The sequence below is a fragment of the Calidris pugnax genome, unplaced genomic scaffold (assembly GCF_001431845.1).
Source record: "Calidris pugnax isolate Ruff unplaced genomic scaffold, ASM143184v1 scaffold14, whole genome shotgun sequence".
NCBI lineage: Eukaryota > Metazoa > Chordata > Aves > Charadriiformes > Scolopacidae > Calidris > Calidris pugnax.
In genome coordinates, this window is record NW_015090793.1 from 4,022,043 (window position 1) to 4,047,515 (window position 25,473).

Sequence of the window (25,473 nt, forward strand, 5' to 3'; positions counted from 1 at the left end):
CCCGTCGCTGGCGACGGGGAGCTGCCGGCGGCGCGGCCCGCATATAACCCTGCGGCTCGGCCCCGCGCCGTCCATCCCTGCTTCCCGCGGCCGCCTGCGGACGGCGCTCACCTTGCGCGGCAGCTCGACCATGGCTCGGCGCCTCAGCCCTGCCAGCAGCTGAGCCGGGACGGACTTGAGCCGGCCTCAACTCCGCGCCGTTATACTCTCCAGCCTCCTGCCTTCCATCTGCCGCTCCGTCCCGTCCCTCCCGCAGCAGCTCCGCTCGGGGCAGAAGACGCTTCTCCCCGGCCGTGTGTGCATAAAGCCTGACTTCTCCCCTTCCCTCGCCGCACGGCCACCGCACCTTCTTCCCCGCCTCCTCCCTTCGCTGGGGCCGGGCGGGCTCGCACCCCTTCTCCGCCGCTGGCCCGCAGCCCGCCGAGGATGCGGGTGTCGCTGCTGAGCCCCTTGCTCCTGCTCTCCCTCGGCTGCAGCCCGGGCGCCGCCGAGCTCTCGGCCGCCCGCCCCAAGTGCCCGACCCGCTGCGATGTCTCCAAGTGCCCCAGCCCCAGCTGCCCCAGCGGCTACGTCCCCGACCGCTGCAACTGCTGCCTCATCTGCGCCGCGGGCGAGGGGGACTCCTGCGGCCGCAAGGAGGACCCCCCTTGCGGGGACAGCCTCGACTGCCGCTACCCCATGGGCAAGCGCTTCGCCAAGGGGGTCTGCCAGTGCAAGCTCAGCGCCCAGGTGTGCGGCAGCGACGGCCGCACCTACGACAACATCTGCCAGCTGAAGGCCGTGAGCCGCAAGGCGCTGCAGCACGGGCTGCCCGCCGTCGCCCAGGTCCAGAAGGGAGCCTGCGAATCGGGTAGGAGCATGGCCAGGGCCGAGGGCGGAGGGTGGGCGGCGCGGGGTCACCGGGCTGTGAGAAACCGGCCTGGGAAGGCCGGGTGGCTCCAGGGGCTAGAAGCGGCAATAAGGTGAAGGCACCGTGCCCCCACGGTGCGGGGAAGGTGGGCTCAGGTCCTCTCTGAACAAGCAAAGCTTCCCCACGTTGATCCTCAGCGCCGGCCGGAGGTCTCGGGTGAGGTGTGGGAAGGTTTGCCCTTGGTAGCGTGCTGGTGGGTGCCTCAGCAGGAGGAGAACGCACTTGATGACATGGAGGCGAGCCCGTCGGGCAGGGCAGTAGTCCCTTCCTCAACCCTCTCAAGGCAGGTCACGCTGGATGGCTGGCCAGCAGCACAAGCTTGGTCTCATCCTGCCAATGCCACCTCCATTTGGTAATGCTGGTGCTTGCTGCTGAGGCATTTGGGTGGCATCACCCTCACAGGTGGTGCTGCAGACCCATCACACCATGGCCCACACAAGAAGAATGGGGTCCAGGGAGACCTTCTGCTCTGGAGCCTTCCCAGGTGGCGTGTGGGAGGTTAATTGGATTCACCTGATGGGCATCTCCAGGCGGAAAATGCCTCTTAAAGCCATGTAGCACCAACAGGGCAGAAAAAGCACCAAGTAGTGTATAAAACACCTGAAACATAGTCTTTTGCTTGTTTTCTTTTCTTTTCATGAGAAGTTTTGTACTTTGTAGAGTCTGAAGTGGGGAAAAAAATGCCTGCAAACCTCCTTAACGTTTTAAAATATTGACACTGAGGATATCCAATGATCTTATCTTTGCAGTAGCTACTAAGGCCTTTCCTTAGGTGTTGTGATGTGCTATGGCAACTTCAGGCTTGATGATTTAACTTCAGAACGTTTATTAATCACTTAAGTTGGTAATTATTTTATTTTTAGTATTAAAGTGAGTCACTTTATGGAAGTGTTAGTGCTGATAATATCTTTTTCACATACTTACTGATAAGTTATTTTAAGGGTTTGCCTCCGTTACCTTTCCCATAGTGTTCCTGGAAAGAAAAGCCATATGCATACCAGAGTTTTAAAACATGCACATTTCCATTATGTCAAGTGAACTACTAACCATCCTCTCTATTCATAGACAGCAAACTTGCCAAAATTATTGGGAGGAATCAGAGCCAAAAGGGCTACCTGGTGTAGCTTTTCTGTGAATAGGGGATCTTCCATATATCCTGCTCTTGAGAGAAGGTACACTGTGGTACAGAGGGGGAGGAGGTCAAATGATATTCCTAGAGTCTTTAGGGGTATCTTGTCAAAGCCAAGAAATGCACCAGATGCCAGCCTGGAGCTACAAATGATCAGGCTCCTCAGTGTTTTGTGGTTATAAATTGCTGTTTGCCTGTTCCTTTTCACATCAGCTTTAGTACTTGTAATACTTGGTTGGAACTGATCCACATGAAATAATCAGAATGTTTAACCAAAATGAGTGACTTAGCCTGCATCTAAGGGCTTACTGAGTGCTTGGGGTTTGGTATATATGACATTTTCTTTAAGGAATCCTCCTGAATCTACTGTTAATAGGCTTAGGAATTTGGAGTTGTGAGGTAGAGGTAACTTTTTTTTTTCCAAGCAACTATTTTAGTGTTCACTTTATTTTGGCTTTATTTTTTGTCCCAGAAAGCCTCCGCTTAGATGAAGCATCTGGTTCTCTGTTAAGTTTTAAATTTTTTTTATTCAATTCTACAGCTGCACAAACTGAAGCTCAAAGAAACCAAGTGTCTTGCCCAAGGTCAGACTGAGTTGGTGGTTGAGCCAGGAATAGAACTCAATTATGGTATTTTTTTTTATTTTTTTTTTTTTAAACAATAACATGCAATGGCTGTAATGAGAGGTTTAGAAGAAAGTCGACAGTTTAAAATTACTGTCGAGTTTCTCTCTTTTCCCTGTTCTTGAAAGAAATCTGGCCTCAGATGACTCAGTTTGAAGGGCTAAGCCTAGTTATGAAGCAAATCCAGTTTCACCATGCATATATTAAAACAATTTCAGATAACAGTAGCCTTACATAGCGTGACTTAGGCCATTTTCAGAACATGCAATGACCCCGAGGAGGAGCTTTTGAAATGTGTTTTCCTGTCCATTTCCAGTTAATTATGCTGATGCTAAGTTAGATTCTGGATGTGATAAACTGAGATGGCTGTGGTTTCCTGGTGACAGAAGTCTGGTGAATGAGGATGAATGAAAAAGGACTAGTAAAGGGTGCAAAAAGGGAGGAAAGAGGTGCCCAGGATGACTGAGTGATAATTCCAAAATTGACAGAATTTTAAATCTTTTTTCCCTTGCTGAAAGCCTGGATTAGCTTGAAGAACACCATGCTAAATTGCAAGCTTTAGATACAGTGTTCTTAAAGGGGTATGTGCTGCATGGAGATACAGGAACTCTATTATTGATGTTCTTCAGTATGCTCATACTTTCATACAGTTAGCCTTATGCATCTGAGCAGACCCACGGACTTCTCTGAGGTACTAATAGGAACAGTTTGCAGAACTCCTAGGCAAATTTAAACTTTATGCTGCAAATATTTCATTTTTTTTCCTCTTCAACCTTAATATATGGGGATTTTCTGAAACAGCTAGTTTCTTCCTGCCTTCTGTCACCTACTGTGAGAAAGACAAGCTGTTTCAGGCCAGCGTGTAAGTAATGGCATAAATGTTTATGGAAGACAACCTCTGTAATCAAAGACCTGTTCTTACAGAACTTTAATTCCCACTGCAGCAAATTTAAGTTTTAACAATGCCACATATCAACCTATTAAAGTGTCACACTTCTCACTCAAAGGATTCACAAGGTCACCTGCAATCTATGGCCAATTTATGTCAGACTCTTGCACAAAGGGCTATTTATGATCTCGCAGTACAGCATTCTTAGTACACTTAATTCCCTGCAATGTTATTTTACTAATGGCTTCTGTGGAGACAGTTCAGATGTTGAAGGATTTGTGTTTTCTCACTGAGGATGTCCAAGCAAAAACTTATTTTTTTAGAAAAATATGGATGCTGTTTTGCCACTGCAACAAGGAAAATAATAAGATTTGTTAGAAAACTTATGAAGAAAGAAATTACAGAAAGCAAGAACGTTGGCTCTGACACTGATCCTTTGCAGACTTCTGCCTGAGAATGTCTGTCCTCTGCCTTGTTTGACTGAAGTCACTCTCAAAAAGCGATCATGATGTAAAGCCTCGCTCATGTCAGTCAAATCTTTGCAAGATATGAGCCTAAAAGTTCAGTTCCCTCAAAGAAATGTTTGAAATACAGTTAATGCACGAGCAGAGTCATTGCCCACAGTTCCACGTGGGGTGTTTGGAGTGTGCCTGTACATAACCTTACAGATACAGAGGAACAACTGAGCATATCGTTACTTGCATTCTGAGAAAGTGGCCCAGCAAGAGATACTGAAGTCTCCTACTGGTATTATTGTCATCAAAGCCTTACAGCTGGCTCCAGCTGTATTTAGGGAAATGCACTGCAAGGTACTGGCTGGAAACACAAACTCTAGTCACATTCCTCTTCTGATTGTTTTCCTTATGTCTGAGTTTGTTTTGAGTTCCTGCAGGTGAGGATGAATATTGTACAGTGTTTGGTAAATATTCAGAGTGTAGCACTTCACTGCTCCCTGCAGGATAGTTAACAGGAAAGAGAGGTTCTCCCTGTGTCTCCTTGTGAGACTTTCTTGGGAAGGAGGAATAAGAAGCATTTGAAGTCAGTGAAGCAGCGAGGTGTCTGTGCTGGAAGGCTTGTGCCAGTCCGTCTCTGTCTGGCCGTGGTGATTGCTGCACTGCACAGGAAAGCCCCTTTGGTGTTGGTTCACCACTTCGTTTTCATCTGTGCAGGGGAGACATCCATTGTATAAACAAGTTGCCTGAACCATAATGTGGCATTAAACTCACCAAGGCTTTATGGTCAGTGCACAGCTATGCAACTTGATCTTAATGCTGAATTCATCAGAAAAGCTGCCCATGAACCTATGTTTCCAGCAGATGTTTCTGTTTTTTAAGCAGAGACATTATAATCTTTTATTTGTCTTTCATTTCTTTCCATGAAAGCACAGTAGGGACAGTGTTTATCCCTGGTGATCAGATCTGCCAGGTTGCAGTCCTCCCTTAGACATAATAATTTTGCTGAACACACAGATCTTTTCTGAAGCTGGTTTTGAAAGGGAGACGAGGGAACAGCCTTAAAAGAATGAGTTTCCCAGGCTCACAAATTCTTAATGAATATAAAATTGTGGATTTTAATACAACATACTGTCTTTAAGTAAGCATTGAATGTGATTTGATTTAATTCTACAGGGAGTAAGTTGGCAGATATTCAGAAACGTTCAGTCTTTCGCAAATGTAAATGGGTCTAGCTTTATTGTCTTCAGTGGGATTATGATGATTTATTTCTGCTGAAACTTTTTTTTCAGTTCTCTTCCTACTACATTAACTCTACAAATTCATTGGAGCTGCTCCTGATTTACAGCAGTGTTAATGAGATTGGAATGGGTCTGTTGTCTCTGCAAGAAAGTAAATAAAACCCTATGAAATTAACTCATAGCCTGTAGGTAACACAAGTACCCAAGAAAAGTCTTAAGCTAAGTAATAAGGATACTCCTATCTGACACACACTTAGCTTTAGCCATGTAAATCCTGTGGAGTTGGAGCACTTAGAACTGGAAACGTAAGACCAAATTTACAAAACAGGCTGAACTCTAGTTTATGCACTTAGATCCAAATCTAGATTTTAGTGTTCTGTGAGAGGAGCTGGAGAGCTTCTGACCATCTAATTGCTTAATTGAAATGATAGGATGGGGGTTCAGATCTAGTAAAAATCTGGTTGATTTGTGGCTGTGGAGCAGATTGGGCAGAACTAGTTCTTTTGGTTAAGAAAAATGTAGACAGCTAAAGATTCATACAGTATGAATTTGGGTTTGCTTCAAGTACAACCTGGTTGCAGAAACTTTGATATCTCGATTATATAACAGATAGCTAATTGGATTAAATTATGGCTTTTTGCCAAGATGAATTAGCTCTGGTTAGCATGAGGTGATTTTGAACATGCAGTAATAACATGAAAAATAATGGATGTTATTGAGAGACCTTTGAAAAAATACGTGGCAAATCTCAGTAGGTCAATAGGTCAAAATCCACAGAGCTGCTGCAAAGGCAGAGCTTTTGCAGTCACAGCCCAGCAGAGGTCTGAGAGCTGCGTGGAACTGCGAGACAGCGAGAGTATCTGGCAGGCAGGGGGGAAGAAAGAAAATGACACATGTTTAGTTTTATGTCTTAGAAAGAACACTAGCAGCAGCGAGTGTTTACCAACTAATGCAAATTAAAGGGGAGGTTGAAGGTGTAAAATAAAGGCCTGACTTTTCTGCTACAGTTATATTTGTTTTCAGGGAGACCTTACACAGTATACAGTGTTGGATATTGCTTCCTTCTGTTTCTCAGGCTGCAATTCCTCCCTTTTAAAGTATAATGAGAAATTCTGACGAAAACCAACATTTTGATAATTATTCACTACAATGTTAGTACTAATAGCCAACATTTCAGTTCCCTTAAATAGGGCTGGATGTGTGAGAGTAAATGTTAGTTTGCAGTTACATCATCCAAGTCCACAGTTTGAGTTCCTGGCACGTCATACAATGTATTTCAAGGTTCTCGTCACTTGCAGAAAACGATTCAGGAGAGATCAGCTTCTAGGAAGGTGTCTCAACTCTGAAAGTCAGTTTTCACTGGCATTAGTCCCCACCAGACACTAGTAAGAGCAGCTCATCTCTAATTGAGCCAGTAGATCTTCAGCTACACCTTTCTTACAGAGCTTGCACATCTTTTATTCTTCATCCTCCTTTGTTTCAACTTTCCCTTTAATACACAGTGCAGGTTTGGATTTACCTTCAGGTTGGAGTATTGTCTTCTGTCTCCCAACAGAGGCGTTCTAGACTTCTGCTCAGACTAAGAAATGCTTTCACTATGGTGTGGAAAGAAGACAAGCTTTGCTTCAGTTTTATGGTCTCCTGTCTGTATTTCTGCATTTTATTTTCTTCCACTCTTTCCACGTTGACATTCATCTGCTGTGTCTTTCAGACTTTTTTCTCTCTAAAGGGATTTAGTTGCTCTGACTGACATAGAGCTACGCAGATTTACACCAACTAAAAGCCTGCATTCACCACTCTTCCCTCTCCCCCCCCAATTCTATGCTAGTTCACCAGCTGAGGGTCTAGCCAACTGTCTTTCATAGACGGATAGTCATTTTTCTTAAGATAAATGTGCTGATAATTTTGTGTCCTGTCAGTGAGTGCTGTTCTATGTGCAAGCATTCAAAATCATATTAGTAGATGCGAAAGGCTATACTGCATCATCAGGCAAGCTGCTTGTGAACTGTAGGTAAGATAAATCCTCAGTGACTCAGTAAGCAAAATAAATAACAGTATATTGTGCTTACATTTGACTGTCCTCTGCGATGCCTGTTTGCGATGTCTCTTTTAAACTAAGTACTGAAACAAGCACGTTCAGTTGGTTAGAGTGATTTTTCAGAGTGCGTGAGAATGTACATAAAAATAATAGACAGAATCTAATCCTGCCAAGTTGTCCCTTCTGTTTATACCGTATCATATAAATTTAGCTTGCTAAATGTAAGCATGGTTTCTTTCCCCTCAGAACTAAATCCCTTGTCCAGTAACAGGAAAAAGAGCTCACAGACTTCTATGGAGAGATGCCTAATTGTCTTGATCTGGTTTCTTCAATACTTTCGTCCTTGGTACCAGTGTTGGGTCTATTCCATAAGTTCCAACCTTTGCTGTGATGATGTGAGGCCCCTCACTTTCTGATTTTTTCAATCCTTTAACACTTTATAGTCTCTCAGAAAGTTTTCACAATAGGAACTATAACTAGTTCTCTGTCACCCTCTGCCTTATGAATTCATTCAAAGACTACAGTAGAATGGGTCAGTGAGATGTCTTGATTGTAAAAAAAGGTTAGACTCCATTGTGCTGTAATCTTTACATTCATCCCAAGTAATTTACAAGTTACAGGGTTTAATGCTCAGTAAAACACCTGTAGATTAAGATCGGTGAAAATGATCTTTGAATTTAGAACTACAGAGAATACTAAAATATATCAGAACTCTTTCAAACTTTTCTCTCCTTTCTTTTCTCTATATCTTTGCTTTTGTATGATGCCTCCTACCTATTTTCCTTTTAAAGACTTGGATAAAGGGCAGCTGATGAAAGAAAAGAACATACTTTCAAAAGATAGAATCTGTGTCTAGACTCATTATTATGTTAGGTGATCTAGAAATAGGCAAATCTAGAACTATAAGACCAGTGTCGACTTCGAACATGAGCTACTGTGGAGTAAATTCATCCTTCATCATGATGAGAGCAAATTATGACGGCGCAAAGCATCATTTCTGAAGAGTCAATATTGTTTAGAAATTAGAACTTAGAGCCTCTGCATCCTGACTAAATGGCAGAAAAAGACTTCTATCTCCTGGGATAAACAGTGTGCTGTTGGATCAGATTTGAAAAAAAAAAAAAAAAAAAAACAAAAAATGTTATCACAGCATCTGATTATAACTTGTTTACTCTCTTCCTTAGATCCCATAGTTAATTTTAGAGCATCAGGCTGTGAATATGAGAAATGGCTATTTGAGTGTGGTGATTTATCCCCTAGCATAAGGTTAACATATGTCCCAGTGTATTAGGGATTCCAGATATGTATGACATTCTAGCACAAGGAGTATTATTGCTTTGTGATCTTGTGATGTTAGAATCCACAATGTTGTGACATTAGAAGGCAAGACACTGTGGGCTTTTTCCCCCTCTCTTCAAAGATGTTTGTTCTGCAGAATTTTTCAGTATTCATAAATGCTGTGGATAGTGCTGTTGAAGGTAGTACCACACTGGCTTTTACCAGAATGCTTAGTATTTGGTAATCTATAGGTATGCCCAGCTGCCTTGTGACAGTTTAAATGTGAATTTGCAAAACTTTTTAGAATCATAGAATTGTTTAGGTTGGAAGAGACCTTTAAGATGATCAAGTCCAACTGTTAACCTTGCCTTAGGTGCAAATGTAATAATTCACAGCAGATTTCTAATGTAAAGTATCCTAACTTGAGTTCTAAATGCAGTTTCCAAATGCTGTGGCTGTATTACTCAGCACTTGTTAGACCACATCTAGAATACTGTATTGTTTTGGACCCCTCAGTACAAGAAAGGTGTTGACAAACTGGAGTGAATTCAGGAGAGGGTCATGAGGATAGTTAGGGCTGGTGGACACGTCTCCTGTGAGAAGAAGCTGTTGGAACTGGGCTTGTTCAGCCTGGTGAAGAGAGAACTTCAGGAGGACCTAACAACAGCCTTCCTGTACTCATGAGGAAGTTATCGGGAAGGTAGAGCCAGGCTCTACACAGTGGTGCTTAGTGGGAGGGTGAGAGACAATGGGCATGAGTTGAAACATGAATCTCAACAAGAGTGTTTCACATTAGATGTAAGAAACTTTTACCTCATGAAGGAAAGTGAAGCAGTGGGACAAGTTGCCCAGAGAGTTTCTGGAGTCTCCATCCTTGGAGGCTTGCAAGATCCACCTGGACAGAGCCTTTGAGCAACCTGGTTTGCCTTTGTAGCCAACCCAGCTTTGAGCAGGAGATAGAACTAGAAACCTCCTGATGTCCATTCCAACCTGACTCATCCTATGACCCTATACATGTTGGATAATAATTAGTAGTTATCCTGAGAAAATATTCCAGACAAGCCTTGTAGACGTCCCAAGAATGTCAAAGAATTTATAGCCAAGCCATGCTGATGTTTCTTTTTCTCAGGATCAAGCAAATTGCTGGACACGTTTTGAACAATTTTTTTAGAAATTTTCCAGCTTTCCTGTTTGAAAGCTATCCCAGTAGGAAAACCAGACCAATTCAAAATGTATTTATCTCGCCTTCTTGGTAAAAAAGGGTGTTGTCTTATTAACATATCCAATTCTTTCTGCTAGTATAGGTCACCTACAGTTGAGCAGCCCAAGATACAAATTCAACTTCATAGCGGATGTGGTGGAAAAGATTGCACCTGCAGTTGTGCACATTGAACTTTTCCTCAGGTAACACTTTCAATTATTTGTGATTTAATTGCATTATTAAACAAAGGTCTATAAAGATTTTCCAGTATAGCAACTTTGATTTTGAATTATTGAAGTCACAAAATACTCTGAAACATTACAGCAGACTTACTTATCCAGAGAACCACCCATTTGTGTGTTTTGTTCCTGTTTAGTAGATCTATATTCTTTGGCTTACAATCTTAACAGTACTTTACAATACATATTGTCTGCCATAAAATAAGTCTATCTCATCTTTGGATGTCTCTTCAGCCTTCACTAAAATGAATTGCTTGTTGGATTATGTTTATTATCTCAGCTCAAAAAAAAAACAAGTCCAGAAGGTAAGCTGGAAAAACAGCTCCTTGTTTCTTATTCCACTTTCAATGAGAGGTGATTTTATTTTGGCAGAGAGACCATTAAGAGGTAGCATGTTGACCAGATGTAACCTATCTAACCACAGAAATGATTTCTGATATGAAAAAAATGTACTAAATTTGCTGACCAAACATACCAGTACTGAAGCTGGAGTTTAGTTTAACACTGAGTGCTCAAAACAACCTGGGAGGCAAGTTTAACATGAGTGCTCAAACCAACCTGCTGTCAAAACAGATTACTGAAAATATTATATGTACTCTATTACCTGAATACCTTTCTGCTTGGAGTACTATAATTTTGCATAGGCTTAAGAATTTCTTGAATAATAGGCTTGTTTAATATGCAAAATTGAGGTTTTCTGAGACTTAGCTTTATGCACGTTGTATTGTGCATAAAGAATCTTTTGAGAGAGTGTTACAGTTGAAGATGTTTAAGGTCTTAAGATAGATTGTTCTTTCCCTATAAGTAAATGTTTGCCCAGCAGCCTGCTGGGTGCTAATTGGGATACTGCCTTCTGCCTGGGATTGGCTCCAATTCTTTACTGCTGAATAGCCCAGAATTTTCAAACAATTACCTAATAAGGACCACATCTTGGAAGAAAAAAGAGTTTGTGGACCTTTTCTCATCTTCTACTGCCCAGGCGCTTTCTGTTCCCCTAACCAGTCCAAGGTCGTTACAGCAATTGTTCATAGAGAAAATACTTTAAACAGTTGTTATTCTTTTAACTGTCTATATTGCAGCAAATGTTGTTTCCCACCAGGTTTTAGTCATTGTTAGTATTTTCCATTTCTTTTGTTTTATGTTCCCAGTCATTTCAGTTTCCAGACATGTTTTTTCCTACCAGTCTACACTTGGGCTTCATGATTCCTTGGGGCATCACCTCTTCCTTTACTCCTCCGTTCAGCTGCAGATTGTGAATGCCCCATCCCTGGAAATGTTCAAGGCCAGGCTGGATGGGGCTTTGAGCAACCTGCTCTAGTGGGACGTGTCCCTGCCCATGGCAGGCAGGTTGGAACAAGATGATCTTTAAGGTCTCTTCCAACCCAAACCATTCTGTGATTCTAAGGTTCCTCCTTCTTCCCTTTTCCCCATTAGAGGATCAGTCCATTTGTCAGCCCTACTGTTTCCTGTTATTTTCTTCCTGTGTAGAAGCAGTAAGTATTTTTAGTTTGATTTTTGTAAGGATCGTAACATTGATCCTCAAATGCTTTGTTATTTCTCAGGGTGAGAGGTGGTAAATGATTTGTAATTTAATCCTCTAAGTTATGCTTCCTTTATGAGTTATAATTATTTACTTTTTGTACAGGCACCCTCTGTTTGGTCGAAATGTTCCACTTTCCAGTGGATCTGGGTTTATTATGTCTGATTCTGGTTTAATTGTGACCAATGCCCACGTGGTGTCAAGCACGAATGCCATATCAGGGAGACAGCAATTGAAAGTGCAGCTACAGAATGGAGATACTTATGAAGCAACCATCAAAGACATTGACAAGAAATCTGACATTGCAACAATAAAGATTCACCCTAAGGTAAGTGGCAGAAAGAGATAAATGAATTAATTTGGGATCCCTATTTCAGTTTCATTTAGCACAGAGTGATTGGCTAGAATATGTTTAGGGATTCCTTGGAAATATATCTGGGGAAAATAATGTACTGAACAAACTGTTTCTGTAGGCCTGAAATTTTTTCAGATCTTAGAATTAAATTACTTTGTCTTCTGTGTTACAAAATGCTAAAAAAGAAGAAAATAAAAATGCAGCTCAGTTAATATGTGGCCAGATGCTGCAGTCTTTACCTGAAGTGATCCTAGCTTTGTGCTGATACATGGGCTGCAAGGTGGTACGTAGTGCCGGGAGAGTGGCAGGCTGGTCAATAGCTGGTTTGTACACTGTTTCTAGGAGATGGAGGGAATAATCTCCTGGAAAGTGATGAAATCTGTTTCAGAATTTTGCCAACTTTTTTTTTTTTTCCTGGATGAAATTGGAAGGTACTGCTGCTGGCAGTCTGTTTCTGAAGACAGGTTAAAGTAGTAACACCCTGCAGTATACTAATTTTACCTAAGACAGGTTAAAGCAGTAACACCCTGCAGTATACTAATTTTACCTGACATAAGTTTTGGGTATATAATAATGAGTGACTCTTTCATTAATGTAATGGAAAGTGTATGTTCCTAACTTCTTACAAGTTTTTGATCTTTCCAGTCAGGTTATTTTCAGGTATAAACTAATGGCTATTTCTTTCTTTCTTTCTTTCTTTCTGTGTTTACATAAGAAAAAACTACCAGTATTGTTACTGGGACACTCTGCTGATCTGAGGCCAGGAGAATTTGTGGTGGCAATTGGAAGTCCGTTTGCCTTGCAGAACACTGTGACAACAGGTATTGTCAGCACCGCTCAGCGAGATGGCAAAGAACTTGGCCTGCGGGACTCGGATATGGATTACATTCAGACAGATGCTATTATTAATGTAAGTAGTAGGTATGTGAGGAGCTGAGCTTCATGGTCCTGGGACTTTGAAATTCCCACCTATTCAGCAGGGAAGTGTGTTCTCAGGAAGATGACTCCACTAAATAAAAGCAGCTTTTTTAAAAATCAGCAAAAGGCTTTTTTTATTAAAGACTATGCAATGTCTGTGTGTTGCATTCAAGCGTTAGTGCTGTGAAAGGTATGTTAAATAAAACTGCCCTCTTTGAGGTTGTCTATGAAGATGTTACATAGGACAGACCTTCTCCTTCTGTAGGTCTTGTGCGGTAACACATGGCTGTATAGACCAGCAGTAAATCAACACATTTCCCTCTCGGCTTGCTCAGCTAATCTGGCCAAGCAAGATGTAGAGTAGAGCCAAGGTTTCTTTCATCTCCATGCATTAGAACCAGATGGAGTACTCAAGTTGATAGTATCTGCTTCAGTTTAATAACAGGACACCCAGGTAAGAACTTAAGGAGAGGGTTGGTTTTGTTTTTCGCTTTGCACATCACATACTTCAAGGAAGAATCTAGGTGTAAAATAACATAAAATTTGAGATAAGGTTTGGAGTTAAGGATCCAGGCACTGCATGTTGTATAGAAATACATGAAAATAATATCCCTTCAGAGCAGCTTGGAGGGATCCAAAGAGCTTAAGTAAAGCACTTATGTGTATATAAGTTGTGATTCTAAAAAGAGCACTGCAAGCATATCTGAGGTAGAAAATGGTCTTGAGATTTTATGGCTTAAATCTGTTATACATTGAAAGGAAAATATTTTCAGCATTTGTTTGCTGGACCTCAATATCACATTTGACATAAGAAGTCATAGTGCTTAGCATTTTATACACGCGAAGCGCTTCACAAATACTTATTGTCCCAGGCTTGTCAAGATAAATTGTATGGGAAAAAACCAGGGTATGAAAAAAAGCACTTTGTGCTAAGATACGATGAGAAAGTGAGCTTTTTCAAAAAGCTTCTGTATGATCCAAGAGCTGAACTTCTTAAGACATTTAATTGGAATTACTTAATAAAGTTATAAAAGGAGAATAGGAAAACTTATGCAAAAAGGATTACTTGGGAGCACACATTAAATTGGTGGCAGAGACAGAATTAGAACATGGGATTCTTGACTTCACGCCTGTACACATTCCTCAAGATCAAAATGCTTCCTTGTATATACTTAGGCATTCACTACCCTCAAAAGCTAATGAGCAAGTTTAGACAAGGATAGCAGAGTGTGTCAGATTATGCTAGACCAAATGGAATAATGATAGTTGAGGAGGTAAAGAAAATGACAATATATTTGAATTGCTTTGCCATCTGAGACCAAAAAATATGAAGATAGTCCTTGGCATAGGGATGCTTTGTGCTTAGCTAATGCATTAGGTTTCCCCTGAGAATGGGAGGAGTTTGAGAGCTGGTCTGTGCAGAGCATTCCTGTGGCTCAGCCAAGACTTTGCTGCAGGAATGTGCATGCAGCTGCCTTCTGAGAAGTGCTAGGACAGCAGGAACATGGGGCAGGAGAAAACAGGGCCATACGTTCGTTCCTATATGGAGCTATACTGTATGTGCTGAAGTTCTCTCATTCTCACATCCTTCAAGCAGAGGACAAATGAATGAAAGGTAATATGCTGAGGAAGGCTGAAAAATCATTATCTTGTGTCTGACTGACACAAAGGAACCAAAAATCACTGAAAAGATACAATGTATCAGCCTCTGATCACTGAAAAGATACAATGTATCAGCCTCTGATCACTGAAAAGATACAATGTAAGAAAGTGATTTCTTTGTTTAACTCAAACTTTGAAACTGTTTTAAAATCTTTAATGCCTGTTTTATTCTTCTGAGAATCTATAAGGTTTGCCCAGTGCTATCTAAGTATAAACAGTTTATATGGCTCATGTTGCTGTCATGCATCACTTAGCTTTTGTTTATTTTGAGTGGTAAATTGCTGCTCTTGGCTGTTCAGTAGACCTGCTTGAAAACTCTGGCCTTGCTCAAAAACAAACTTTTTGAACCAACATGAAGATGGACAAGGAACTTCTCCAGCTCCCACTTCCTGTAGTCCTGTTGGATGTTTCCTTTGAAGGCCATTAGGTATTAGGCAGTTTCAGACTGCTTGGAGCTGCTATACGCCCTCCCTAGAGGGTTGCATGTCTGTGGTTACTAAATCAATCCTTACGTAGTACCTATCTCATAGCAATACGCCATGATTAAACACATAAAGCACTGTGTTCTTCTCTGGTGGAGAATAAGAGAGACTGACAGTGTTACAAACCAGTGATGAATAAATCTGCTTGAGAACTGTACGCTCACCTCACTGAAGTATAGCTTTAGATATAAATGAATTACTTCAAAACCTTGTTCTGACAGTCTGTAGAATAATCAAAATACTCATTTTAACTATTTAATGATTCTTCTTAAATGTAGGGTCTAACTATTTGAACCGTTAGAGTGGTGCTCCTAACTTAAGGCTTGTTTCTGAAAAGAAAATAACATTCTAATCACCAGAGGTGTGAACGGGTGGATAAGACCTGCACGTATTCTTCTGTGATCAATAGCGTGTCCTTCACTACTGCAGAAGTACTGAAGTACAGAAATCACCTCTCTTTCATTTACTTAGAAACAAAATAGTATTTAAAATGAAAATTGCGTTTCCTACAGTGAAGCACCAATTTATTGTTCCCTTATGTTATTTTTACAGTATGGAAACTCTGGAGGACCTCTAGTTAATCTGGTAAGTCCAGGTCATTTGGTTTTTGTTTTGTTTTGTTTCAAGAGCTAGTTTGAAATAAGTGGGAGAATTTTTTATTTTATTTTTTTTAAAGATTCATAGGTTATACCAGCTTGCAGTCATTCAAGCTAATGGTAGGCAGATGCCCTGAAGCTAATGCAAACTATGCAAATTAGGTCTCAGTTCATACACCCCTGAGAAACATTTCCCCATAGAGCACTTTCAGACAGCAGTGAGGAAAACGGGATCTGTTGGGAGCAGTTCTGCTTGTTCACACTATGAAAACCTGGAATGCACGGCAAAGATGGGACCTGGTTGAGCCACATAACTGAGTTAAGATTGCTTTAAACCAGCACTGATTTAGCAGGCTGGTGAATTGTGGTGTAGTGGTAGTAGTGACTCAACCGCCCGCTCAGTGAAGGGAATCTCTTGCCGAGTGGTAGGATGGACCTTGGATGAACAAACTGTACTGTAATCTCTCTGGCCATCACAGTTAAATGCGAAAGGGGTTGTGAATCAGAGCCCAGATCCTCCCTTACAAGTAATGTTTATTTCTTGAGTGATTACAACACTCTAAAATATCTTACACCAGCTTTTAATGTGAAATGCTAGGCAGTGAGCTGAACCCTGTCGCTTAGGAGCAAATTAATTGCATGTTGTCTCTCAACAGGATGGTGAAGTGATTGGGATTAACACCTTGAAGGTCACAGCTGGAATTTCTTTTGCTATTCCTTCAGACCGCATCACTCAGTTTCTCACAGAGTCGCATGACAAACAAAGTAAAGGTAAGGTCTGCAAAAAACAGCAACACCTTCCAAATATTATCCTGATTTGTTGGTGAAGTGCCAAAATGCACAGGTCTGGGATCCTATTGGTGAAAGGAGCAGCATTATTTTACAGGATAGAATACCATAGACTTGGAAACAGAGAACAACTTCACAGAAGTGGGAGAGACATTTAATTGCTCAAACCCCTGAAGAGAAGATGGCACCCATATAAATCTGGGAAAAAGGGCCTCTGAGAATAGTGAGGACACAGATGAGTCATTACAGTCTCAAATGATCTTAAGAACTGCTGAGGACTTGTCCTCCTCTTTCACATTTTGTCCAAGCAAAAATGTGATTAAGGTGTACTGTGGAGAATAAGGTAAGAACTTCTCAAAACACTTGTCCACAGATGGAATGTAGTGTGTGCGCTGTCAGTGGATGGTCTTTGTTTTGCCACGTCCATCTATGTCAATGCTATATAATTGAATATTGTGACAGGCTTTCAGATCCCAGTGGAAGAAAAGCTGTGTCGTAATTCCTGAAAAAATACATGGGGAAGAGGTAGAAAAAGAGAAGTTCCAAAAGAGCATATAAATCTAAATATACCAGCAAATGACAACTGCAGTATTCTGGCCTTTTTTGTGTTCCTGCCTTGTATCTGTCACGCTGTACGACGTGTCATACTACGTGCTGCATGGCCAAAGCTGATCTAGTAATGCTTCATCCAGGCCAAACCTTCCTTTCTCTTTTGCTTGCCAATTTATCTGTCCACACCCTACTCATCTTGTATCAGGACTGTTGGCTGCTGCTTCTTTTGAATCTTTTTGATATTAATCTTTTCTTCTCCAGAGTTCATCCAGTTGCTGATGCCAGGGTTGTTTCCCTACACTTCTGTCCTCTCAGTGTTCTCTCAAATACTGCTATTTCAGAAACTTCCCTCAAAGTTCTGCACAGAATCATAGAATGGTTAGAGTTGGAAGGGACCTTGAAGATCATTTTAGTTCCAACCCCCCTGCCATGGGCAGGGACACCTCCCACTAGAGCAGGTTGCTCAAAGCCCCATCCAGCCTGGTCTTGAATACCTCCAGGGCTGAGGCATCTACAACTTCCTTGGGCAACCTGTTCCAGTGTCTCTCCACCCTCAAAGTTGAGAATTTCTTCCTACTATTTAATCTAAATCTCCCCTCTTTCAGTTTAAAACCATCAGTCCTCATCCTATCACTACACTCCTTCCCCATCTCTCCTGTAGGCCCCCATTAGGTACTGGAAGGCTGCTATAAGGTCTCCTCGGAGCTTTCCATCACAATTCTGATAAGTCCTCTCATACATGTTTTGCTGAATTCCTAAAATTAGATTGTTTGCACTTGTTGATTGAGGGGAGGAAGGGGGGTAGAACTGATGAAAAAAATTGTTAGTGATGAAGTATGTGCTGAAAAGTACATCTCAAAGTAGCTGACATAATTTTGTTTCAGCCAAGTTGGAAAAAAATCCCTATTTATTCACCAGATTACTAACTCTTGGCTTCTGTATCGTTGGTGATGTTACCCTTCAGAACCAAGCTGCTTATCTCAAAACAGAGAGGAGCGACGGCTCACCCTGCAGCATGGATGGCTCTAGAGGCATGAGCACAAGCCTTGTGCTGAGAGCCCACCATGTGCCAAGGTGATCCTGGTAACTGAGGCTGGAAAGTCAGTGAAGGCAAGAGATTCCACCACTGAAATCAGCCGCCTTGCTCCTTCAGGCACCTTTGCCTCCAGAGAATGATGAACCCACTGAGAGCAGCTAGAGGGCCTAGAGATAACTTTGTGTATGGAACCTTAAGAAAAAGAAAACAATGGAAGATTCAAGTTTATCTTGTGATTGTAACGTACTGTCTGATTTTTTTCATCATTCACATTATCCCCTAATCAAAGGGAAAAGATTCACACTTACTCTTAGCATCAGTGTGACTGTCACTGCTTGGCATACTGTAGGCACAGGAAATTTTAATATTTTTTTTTTAATTTTTTTTTTGCTTGTCTGAACTACCTCTTGTACTTTTGCTGGAGGTAGAATAACAATCATTTAAAGCTGTTGATGCATAGAGAAAGAGAATTTCTAAGAGATATTTGTACCATATTTGAGACTTAGTCTGCATTTTTAGGCCTTTAGTAATAGTTTTCACTTTTGTTGTATAGGCGTTATTTATTGACATAAGTAATTTATGTAAGCTGAATTTTTGGGATGTTTTTATCATGTTTTCTTTTGCTCCAATTATGTTTTAGTAGTTTCATTGGGATCCGCCCTTATGGTACAATTAGGTCATAGAAATAAGTTTTAAGGGTATTATCATTTTGCTCTAAATATCATATTGCCTGAAGATGATAAAATTCCCTTAGGAAACCTCTCTTTCAAGATCTGCTCTGGCATATAGCTCAGCATATTGTTTAATAAGCTTGACCCTGGTCTTTTAAATCTCAGTTGATCAGATAACTACCACTTTCATATAGAAGGCATGTATTTTTGAAGTCCCATCCATTGTATGTACCAGCAAATATATGATCTACTGAAGTACAGGAGTGGAGAGCGAGAAGAAATGAGAGGATGGCATTTGAATGAAGTATTTGCACTGATTATTATTAGCTAAACATTCTATATTACCTAATACATTTGCTTTCCTGCTGTGGAATAGAAATCTCTGTAAATAGTGAACTGCTGCTGGATACTTGGGGTCACCTGCTTGTGTCTTTCTATTAACACAAAATTGATTTAAGTTTAAAGTATTGGTTGGGCCTGGTTTGCCTGATTTTGTACCACTGGAATTGGTGCTTAATCTGGCCTGGTGTTTACAGAAAGGAAATGCTCTGCAGCTTTAAGGTACAATGGTTTCACATTTGTTCAACCTTGTAGTTCTAACATATTAACCTTCTATTAACTAATGTTGGGACTTCACCCTGGTGACATCCTGCTTAGATTTATGATCTCACATTATTCTAGTTCTCTTAATTATTTATTCTTTTGCCTCATGGTTCCACAAATTGCCAGAATGACAGGTTTTGAGACTTTTTATTCACAGAGCAGATGTAATATGACAGTGGTAGTTCCAGGTGCCACATGCTGTTCTGCCAACATGACTTAACCCTGACATCAAAATGCCTATCCTTTGGGGATGGTAAAACACTACAACGGGTTGTCTGTGTATGTATGTGATGAACTCTGCCAGTTCTAATAAACTGGACAATTATATTCACTCTGATCATTGTTGATGAAAACTTTGGGCTTTGTGCAAGATGTTGGACTTGGGTTAAATTGAATGGAACGGACTTTTGCAAAACAAAAGGCCTGAAGATTTTTAACCTGTATTCTGACATGCAAAATGGCTGTAGGATGGGAAGAGGAGGAATCTAGACTGCTGCTAAAATAATCCCTAGCTCTTAGCTATTAGTTTTACTTTTATGTAATAGCCTGTTACTGTTACAGTATGAACCACTGCTTGCAGTGAGGCAAACTTACTGTGGAGAGAGGGCAGAAAGCCATTTTGCATTTTAATGCATCAACAGGAGTGAAATAATACCCCAGCCTGCCCACAGAGGAAGGTAGAATAAGACTTTTAGTTGTGAATAAGATTGTACTTGCCAGATTTTTTTTTTTTTTCCCCAAGCCTTATTTTTATGTGTATCATTAGCTGCTGGGGAAATAATTCACTTTTAGATCAGCAGCGTTTCTACTGTTGCTTTTCATTCTTGCCTAGTGCACTCCTTGCAGTTTTGTATCTTCCAGATCAGTGTCTTTTGTCCCTTCTTTCATTTTCATTTGACTTCTTGATGACATTCTTACTATAGCTGGTTCTGATCTCATTAGTTTCACTTTAAAATGTGGGAGAGACAGAACATTTCAGGGAAAAGCAGGGATGACAGCTACAGATGTGAGATTGTTCAGAGTGCAGTAAATCCAATGCTTAGTAGTCAACATTTTCACTAGTAGGAATTTAGGACATGCATAAGATTCAGGACTGATTCCTGTACTTGGGACTGTTTTTCTTGGGAAGAATAGGGGTTAGAGGAGACTATATGTGTATCCTTTTCAAACTTTTTCCTCACATGAGAACATGGAGAAGCTCAAAGAAATCGTGAAGTAGTTATGCTGGAACAAGTGAGAGGAAATATTGTTTCATACCGGATATAACTAACTACTGAAGCAGTCATATTAGGAAGTCATCAAACTGCATTTTTCATAAGACAGCTGTGCAATATCGTGACTACTAAAAGCCAAGTACAGAACTGTGGTGCTGGTCCTAAAACAGTGAATTTTCAGCGTTTGAAATTCTGTAGAGTCCTGGCTAATCATAGATTCAGAATAGTTTGGGTTGAAAGGGACCTTTAAAGGTCATCCACACTGAACAGTTTGAATCTGCCCTTTATTAGTTTAAAACCATTACCCCTTGTTCTGTTGCAACAGGCCCTACTAAAAAGCTTTTTCCCATCTTTCTTACAAGCCCCCTTTAGGTGCTGGAAGGCTGCTATAAGGTCTCCTCAGAGACTACTCTTTTCCAGACCTAACAACCCCAACTCTCTCAGCCTGTCCTCATAAGAGAAGTGTTCCATCCCTATTTTTGTGATCATTTTGGCTAAGATCTAGGTGTTTGTTTTTTTTAAAACTTGCTTTTCATTTTTGGGGTAGAAATAACACACCATTTGCGTTAGGATCAGTGTAAGTCTTGTGGTTGTCCTCTTTTCTGAAAGGTGGAAATTTTAAGGTCTTTAAATCCCATTTTCTACATTCAACCATATGATTAAATAGTCTTTCAGTTTCAGATTAAATGGCAGTTTGTTATGAAATTTTCCCTTTATTTAAGTCATGTGATAGCAGATCACAGAAATTTTCCTGACTTTCCTGAGGGAAAATTACAGAGTGTAAATGAGCTGCTCTTGCAGAGAGAAGGATTGTCATTCTGTACACCAAGGCTAAACAAAATAGTAAATGACCTCAGTGTAGATGTGTATGATTTCTCTTTAGTTTTGTTAAAAGCTGATACATCCTGTTTTAATTGACAGGTATTTGGGGTCATCAAAGTAGTTATTTTTTTCAGTGTTTGCCTAAATTTCTTAAATATCCTGTGTTATTTTCAGATGGGAAGAAACGCTTCATTGGCATCAGAATGCTGACAATAACACCTGCGTAAGTATCTTAGAAAGATAATCTATGCGATCATGCATATGAGATGTGGTCAATAGTGGTTCAGAACTTCGTCATTCAGTTTTCATTACAAATCTCCAGAGAATCCTGAAGTGTGCATTGGCTTCTGTGAAGTCTGCAAACATTCATGTTGCTTTGAGTCTTCCTGTCACCCGGATATATTCTAGGATAACAACTGAGGGCTCTTATGCTTGTGTTTTTTCCAAGCGGTAGGCACGTTTCCAGTGTGGCAGCAGACTACAAAATTAAACAAGACAATTTCCAGCTGGAGCTGTAGTACAGCCATCTTTGTTTGAGTTACACTCCTCCCCAAAGGGTCAGGTCCTCAGCTGGAACAAATCAGCATAATGGCATTAACACCACTGGGTCAGCACCAGTGGAGAGACACTCTGAACGTTTCTCTGCGTAATTGTGAACATGATGTGAGATGTTACTGCTTTTGTGGTGTCTAATGAAGCAGTGTAAGATGTCTCCAGGCCTGTTTTCAGGAAAAGACTATTTCCTGTGGTGTGTTTGCTGCAGTCATTTAATTGTTAGCTTCCTCAGTACAAAATGAAATGAAGTTAGGCTGCGGGTGACCATTTTGGCTTGCTTTCCATCTGAGGGACCCCAGGTTTTCATGGTGGACAGCTGAATAGTCCATCATTGGTTTAAACCCTAGAGAAGGGTTTTAACCCACACTGTACACAGACCTGAAATGACATCATCTCAGAAATGAGGGGATGTTTTTAGAGTCTCATTTTGCAGCTGCTTCCTGTCCTCTTTTAGAAAGGGATGCACAAACAGTTCCTCAAGAAAACTTGAGGAAGCTGGAATTTCCTTGGAAAACCCTCACAGTTCTGATCTGTCTGATGACTGAAGTTATCAGAAGATATATTGTTCTAGGTAAAGACAAATTAAGAATGACTTGCAAACTGAAAGAAGCAAAACAGCAAATTGCTACCCCATCGCCAGCATTAATTCTTCAGGGTAGGATTGTCTTTTGTCCCTGCACAGCAGCCAGGACAGAGAGTGCTGCTGTCCCTGTGCTCTTCCCCAGCACCCTCTCTGCTACTGCTACAAACAGCAAAAGTCAGGTTCTTGCAGGAGATGTTCAAGACCATTAAATATAGCATGCTTTGCACAGCTAAGTAGTTTTTGACTCTCTTTAAACTCTCTCTCTCTTTAAACTTTAAACTTTTTGAATGCTACCACTTTTGGAGTGGAATCAAATGCTATATAATTTGTTTTCTTCTTTCAGCTTGGTGGAAGAACTGAAACACAATAATGCTGATTTTCCTGATGTCAGAAGTGGAATTTATGTACATGAAGTTGTTCCAAACTCACCTTCTCATAGGTATGTAGAGCACATTCTTTTCTTCACTATAAATAAATCTCCAAATAGAAACTAGTAGGTAATATTTCTATTTACATTCAAGTATTTTCTCAGACAAGTCTTGATTTGTATTTAAACAGTTAAAAATTGTGCTTTTGCATTTAAAAGAAGTTAAAATATTTGTGCTAAGGTTCTAATTATATCTACAAAAGTGAAATATTTCAGTATCAGAACTTCTAATATGACATTATGAAACACTAATGTGCAAATTTAAGGAACACCCCAAATGCTATTAACCAAATTCTGTTTCTGAATAGTATGTTGAATATTAATAAATAGAAACTTGGTCTGAGTTTAAAGAAGAAACAGGATAGCGTTTACAGCAGGCAGCATCAGAGCTATTATCTGAGACAATGCTTCACCTTAGGGGAAGAGACTATTTTACAGACCAGTTGGAAAATAAGTAAGACTCTTCTAAAAAATTACTTTAGGAATTACTTTAGAAAATGCAAAGGCAGTAAAAGTGGCTATTCTGGATTACATTTGAACAGCAAGGGAGAAATAATTTACCTGTAGTTCCATTGGTACACTTTGCTTGTCTTGAAATATTGAAAGTGGTTCAATTTCCGATGCTTGAAGTACACACTGGAGAGATAAAAGCATGTTCTGGAGTGAGTCAGTCACGGCTAAAAGTCTTCTCTGTTTTTCCTTTGCTGCAGTTTTGTGGAAGGCAAAGAGAAGGCTAGATTGCTTTTACTGTTGGTGTGTGTTTGCTGTTGTAGAAGAAAATCCTCAATGAAATAATGCGAGCCTGATTTTGTACTTAACGAGTACTACTGAGTACTATTCTTTCACAGTCAGAAAGGTGGAATTTCCCTTCAATGAAACTAAAACAAGTAAAAATTTATCACATCAGCCAAAGAAGTGGTGAATAGTCTCTGTTCCTTTTCTCTGCATAAAATACATGCTTACTGCCTTTTTTCTTCTTTTCATTGCAGAGGAGGGATCCAAGATGGAGATATTATAGTTAAAGTCAATGGGCGTCCTTTGATGACTTCCAGTGACCTGCAAGAGGCTGTGATGAATGAATCTCCTCTACTACTTGAAGTTCGAAGAGGAAATGATGACTTACTATTTAACATTGAGCCTGAAGTTGTCATGTAAATAGAATGGAGGAAGCTCTCACCATAATTAAACTCACTTACTCTGGAACACTAGATACCTCCTTTACAGCTACAGTAATTATACTTCCTGTTGACTAATGACAAGGTGGACTAACTTAATTGCCTGAGCCATTTCTGTACATAGTAGCTAGAATGAATTCAATTATGCCATTTATAGAAGATTTAACTTTCAAAGGAATTTAAGAACTGTGTTCTGGAGAGGGGAAGGAGGAAAAAAGATTTTGGGTAACTGTTAAAAATGGGGTTCACTTCCAGTTCCTGTAGGTTCAGAGCAGATTCAGTTCTGCATTATGAAAGACCAAAATACCACTGGAAGGGAGAAGGCATGCCCAAAGGGGAAATTACTCTTAAACTGCAGTCATGGCTGCAGCAGAACCAAGCTATTGCAATGCACAATTGAGCTTTTTTTTTTTCTTTATGTAACTTTTTCAATGTGAAACTATTGGCAAAGCTTGTATTTGTTCTTAGTGCTTGTATGCTACATGTCAATGCAGGTAGCTTGAATCTGTACATATCGAAAGGAACAAAAATGGTATCAGGCTATAGAGTGTTACACCTAGGTCATGCGATTTTGGAATATAGTAAATGATTCTTATAGAATTAATGCCTTATTATATATAAATCAAAACGATGTGCTGAACAAAGTTAAGTTTGAAAAAATGCACAGTTTTTTTAAGAATTTGATACAAATTAGTTTTGCATTTTACTGGTAAGCTTTGCTGTAAAATTGTTATACTACTTTTGGCTTGTATGTGTATGTTTCTACTGTAAGGAGATTAAAGTTTACACAAATAATGTGTTGGTGTAAACATCTTTTTAAACAAGTATGGCTTCCCTCCCTCTTCTGTCGGACTGGAATTAGACTCTCCCAAGAGAAAATTTTCTTACAGAAAATTGAGCCGTGATGTTATGAAAACCCTTTGCAGAGCTATGGTATGATGATTCTGCCCTCATGTAGACTATGTTTAGAAATGCTTTGCACACAAGTCATTTATTTACACTTTTTCATATTTATGGATTGTGCTTTCATGTCATTTAGAGTATCTAGTTGGGATCCTGTTGTCCTCAATTCTGCCTGTACGTGACAAGAAGCAGAAAGGAAGCACAATTCCCCCTGTTACTACAGCTAGAGTGTGTGAGACTTTCATGTAATAAATCCGGGACAGAATTTGCTAAGAGCTGAATCCAGGTCTCCTAGATCTCTGAAACCACACATCTATCTTTTTTCTTGGCAAATACTGCTACCATTCCCAAAGAGACAGAGTATCTCTGCTTGGAGCATTTTCTACAGCAAGCTGTGCTTTCTAGACTTGGTCTTTTTTTAACTCCTTTTTGCATCAGGGTCTGTCTGTGGGGCAGCCAGAACCTTCCCTTAAAGTTGCCATCACCTCTAGGTTTTCTGGCTGTACCAACCGGCTTGTTTGTGACGAGCCTTACACCTTTGGGTTTGTACGACACCAGACATGGAAAAGAGCTGGCTGGCTGTGACTGCA

General features: G+C 40.5%; 1 protein-coding gene across 1 annotated transcript; it reads left to right on the forward strand.

Moving 5' to 3' along the window:
• The first annotated feature begins 284 nt into the window (after positions 1-284).
• HTRA3 (HtrA serine peptidase 3) lies at positions 285-24,775 on the forward strand. Its single transcript, XM_014936048.1, has 9 exons — positions 285-850; positions 9,865-9,964; positions 11,646-11,868; positions 12,611-12,805; positions 15,510-15,542; positions 16,210-16,324; positions 21,415-21,463; positions 22,722-22,817; positions 23,795-24,775. The coding sequence occupies exons 1-9, from the start codon at positions 427-429 to the stop codon at positions 23,958-23,960; spliced, it is 1,401 nt and encodes a 466-aa protein (XP_014791534.1). The 5' UTR covers positions 285-426; the 3' UTR covers positions 23,961-24,775.
• The last annotated feature ends 698 nt before the right edge of the window (positions 24,776-25,473 follow it).

Coding starts and splice junctions, on each gene's coding strand:
- HTRA3 (XM_014936048.1), top strand. CDS start 427: ATGCGGGTGTCGCTGCTGAGCCCCTTGCTCCTGCTCTCCCTCGGCTGC. Junction 12,806..15,509: donor AGACAGATGCTATTATTAAT/GTAAGTAGTAGG, acceptor TTATTTTTACAG/TATGGAAACTCTGGAGGACC. Junction 15,543..16,209: donor GAGGACCTCTAGTTAATCTG/GTAAGTCCAGGT, acceptor GTCTCTCAACAG/GATGGTGAAGTGATTGGGAT.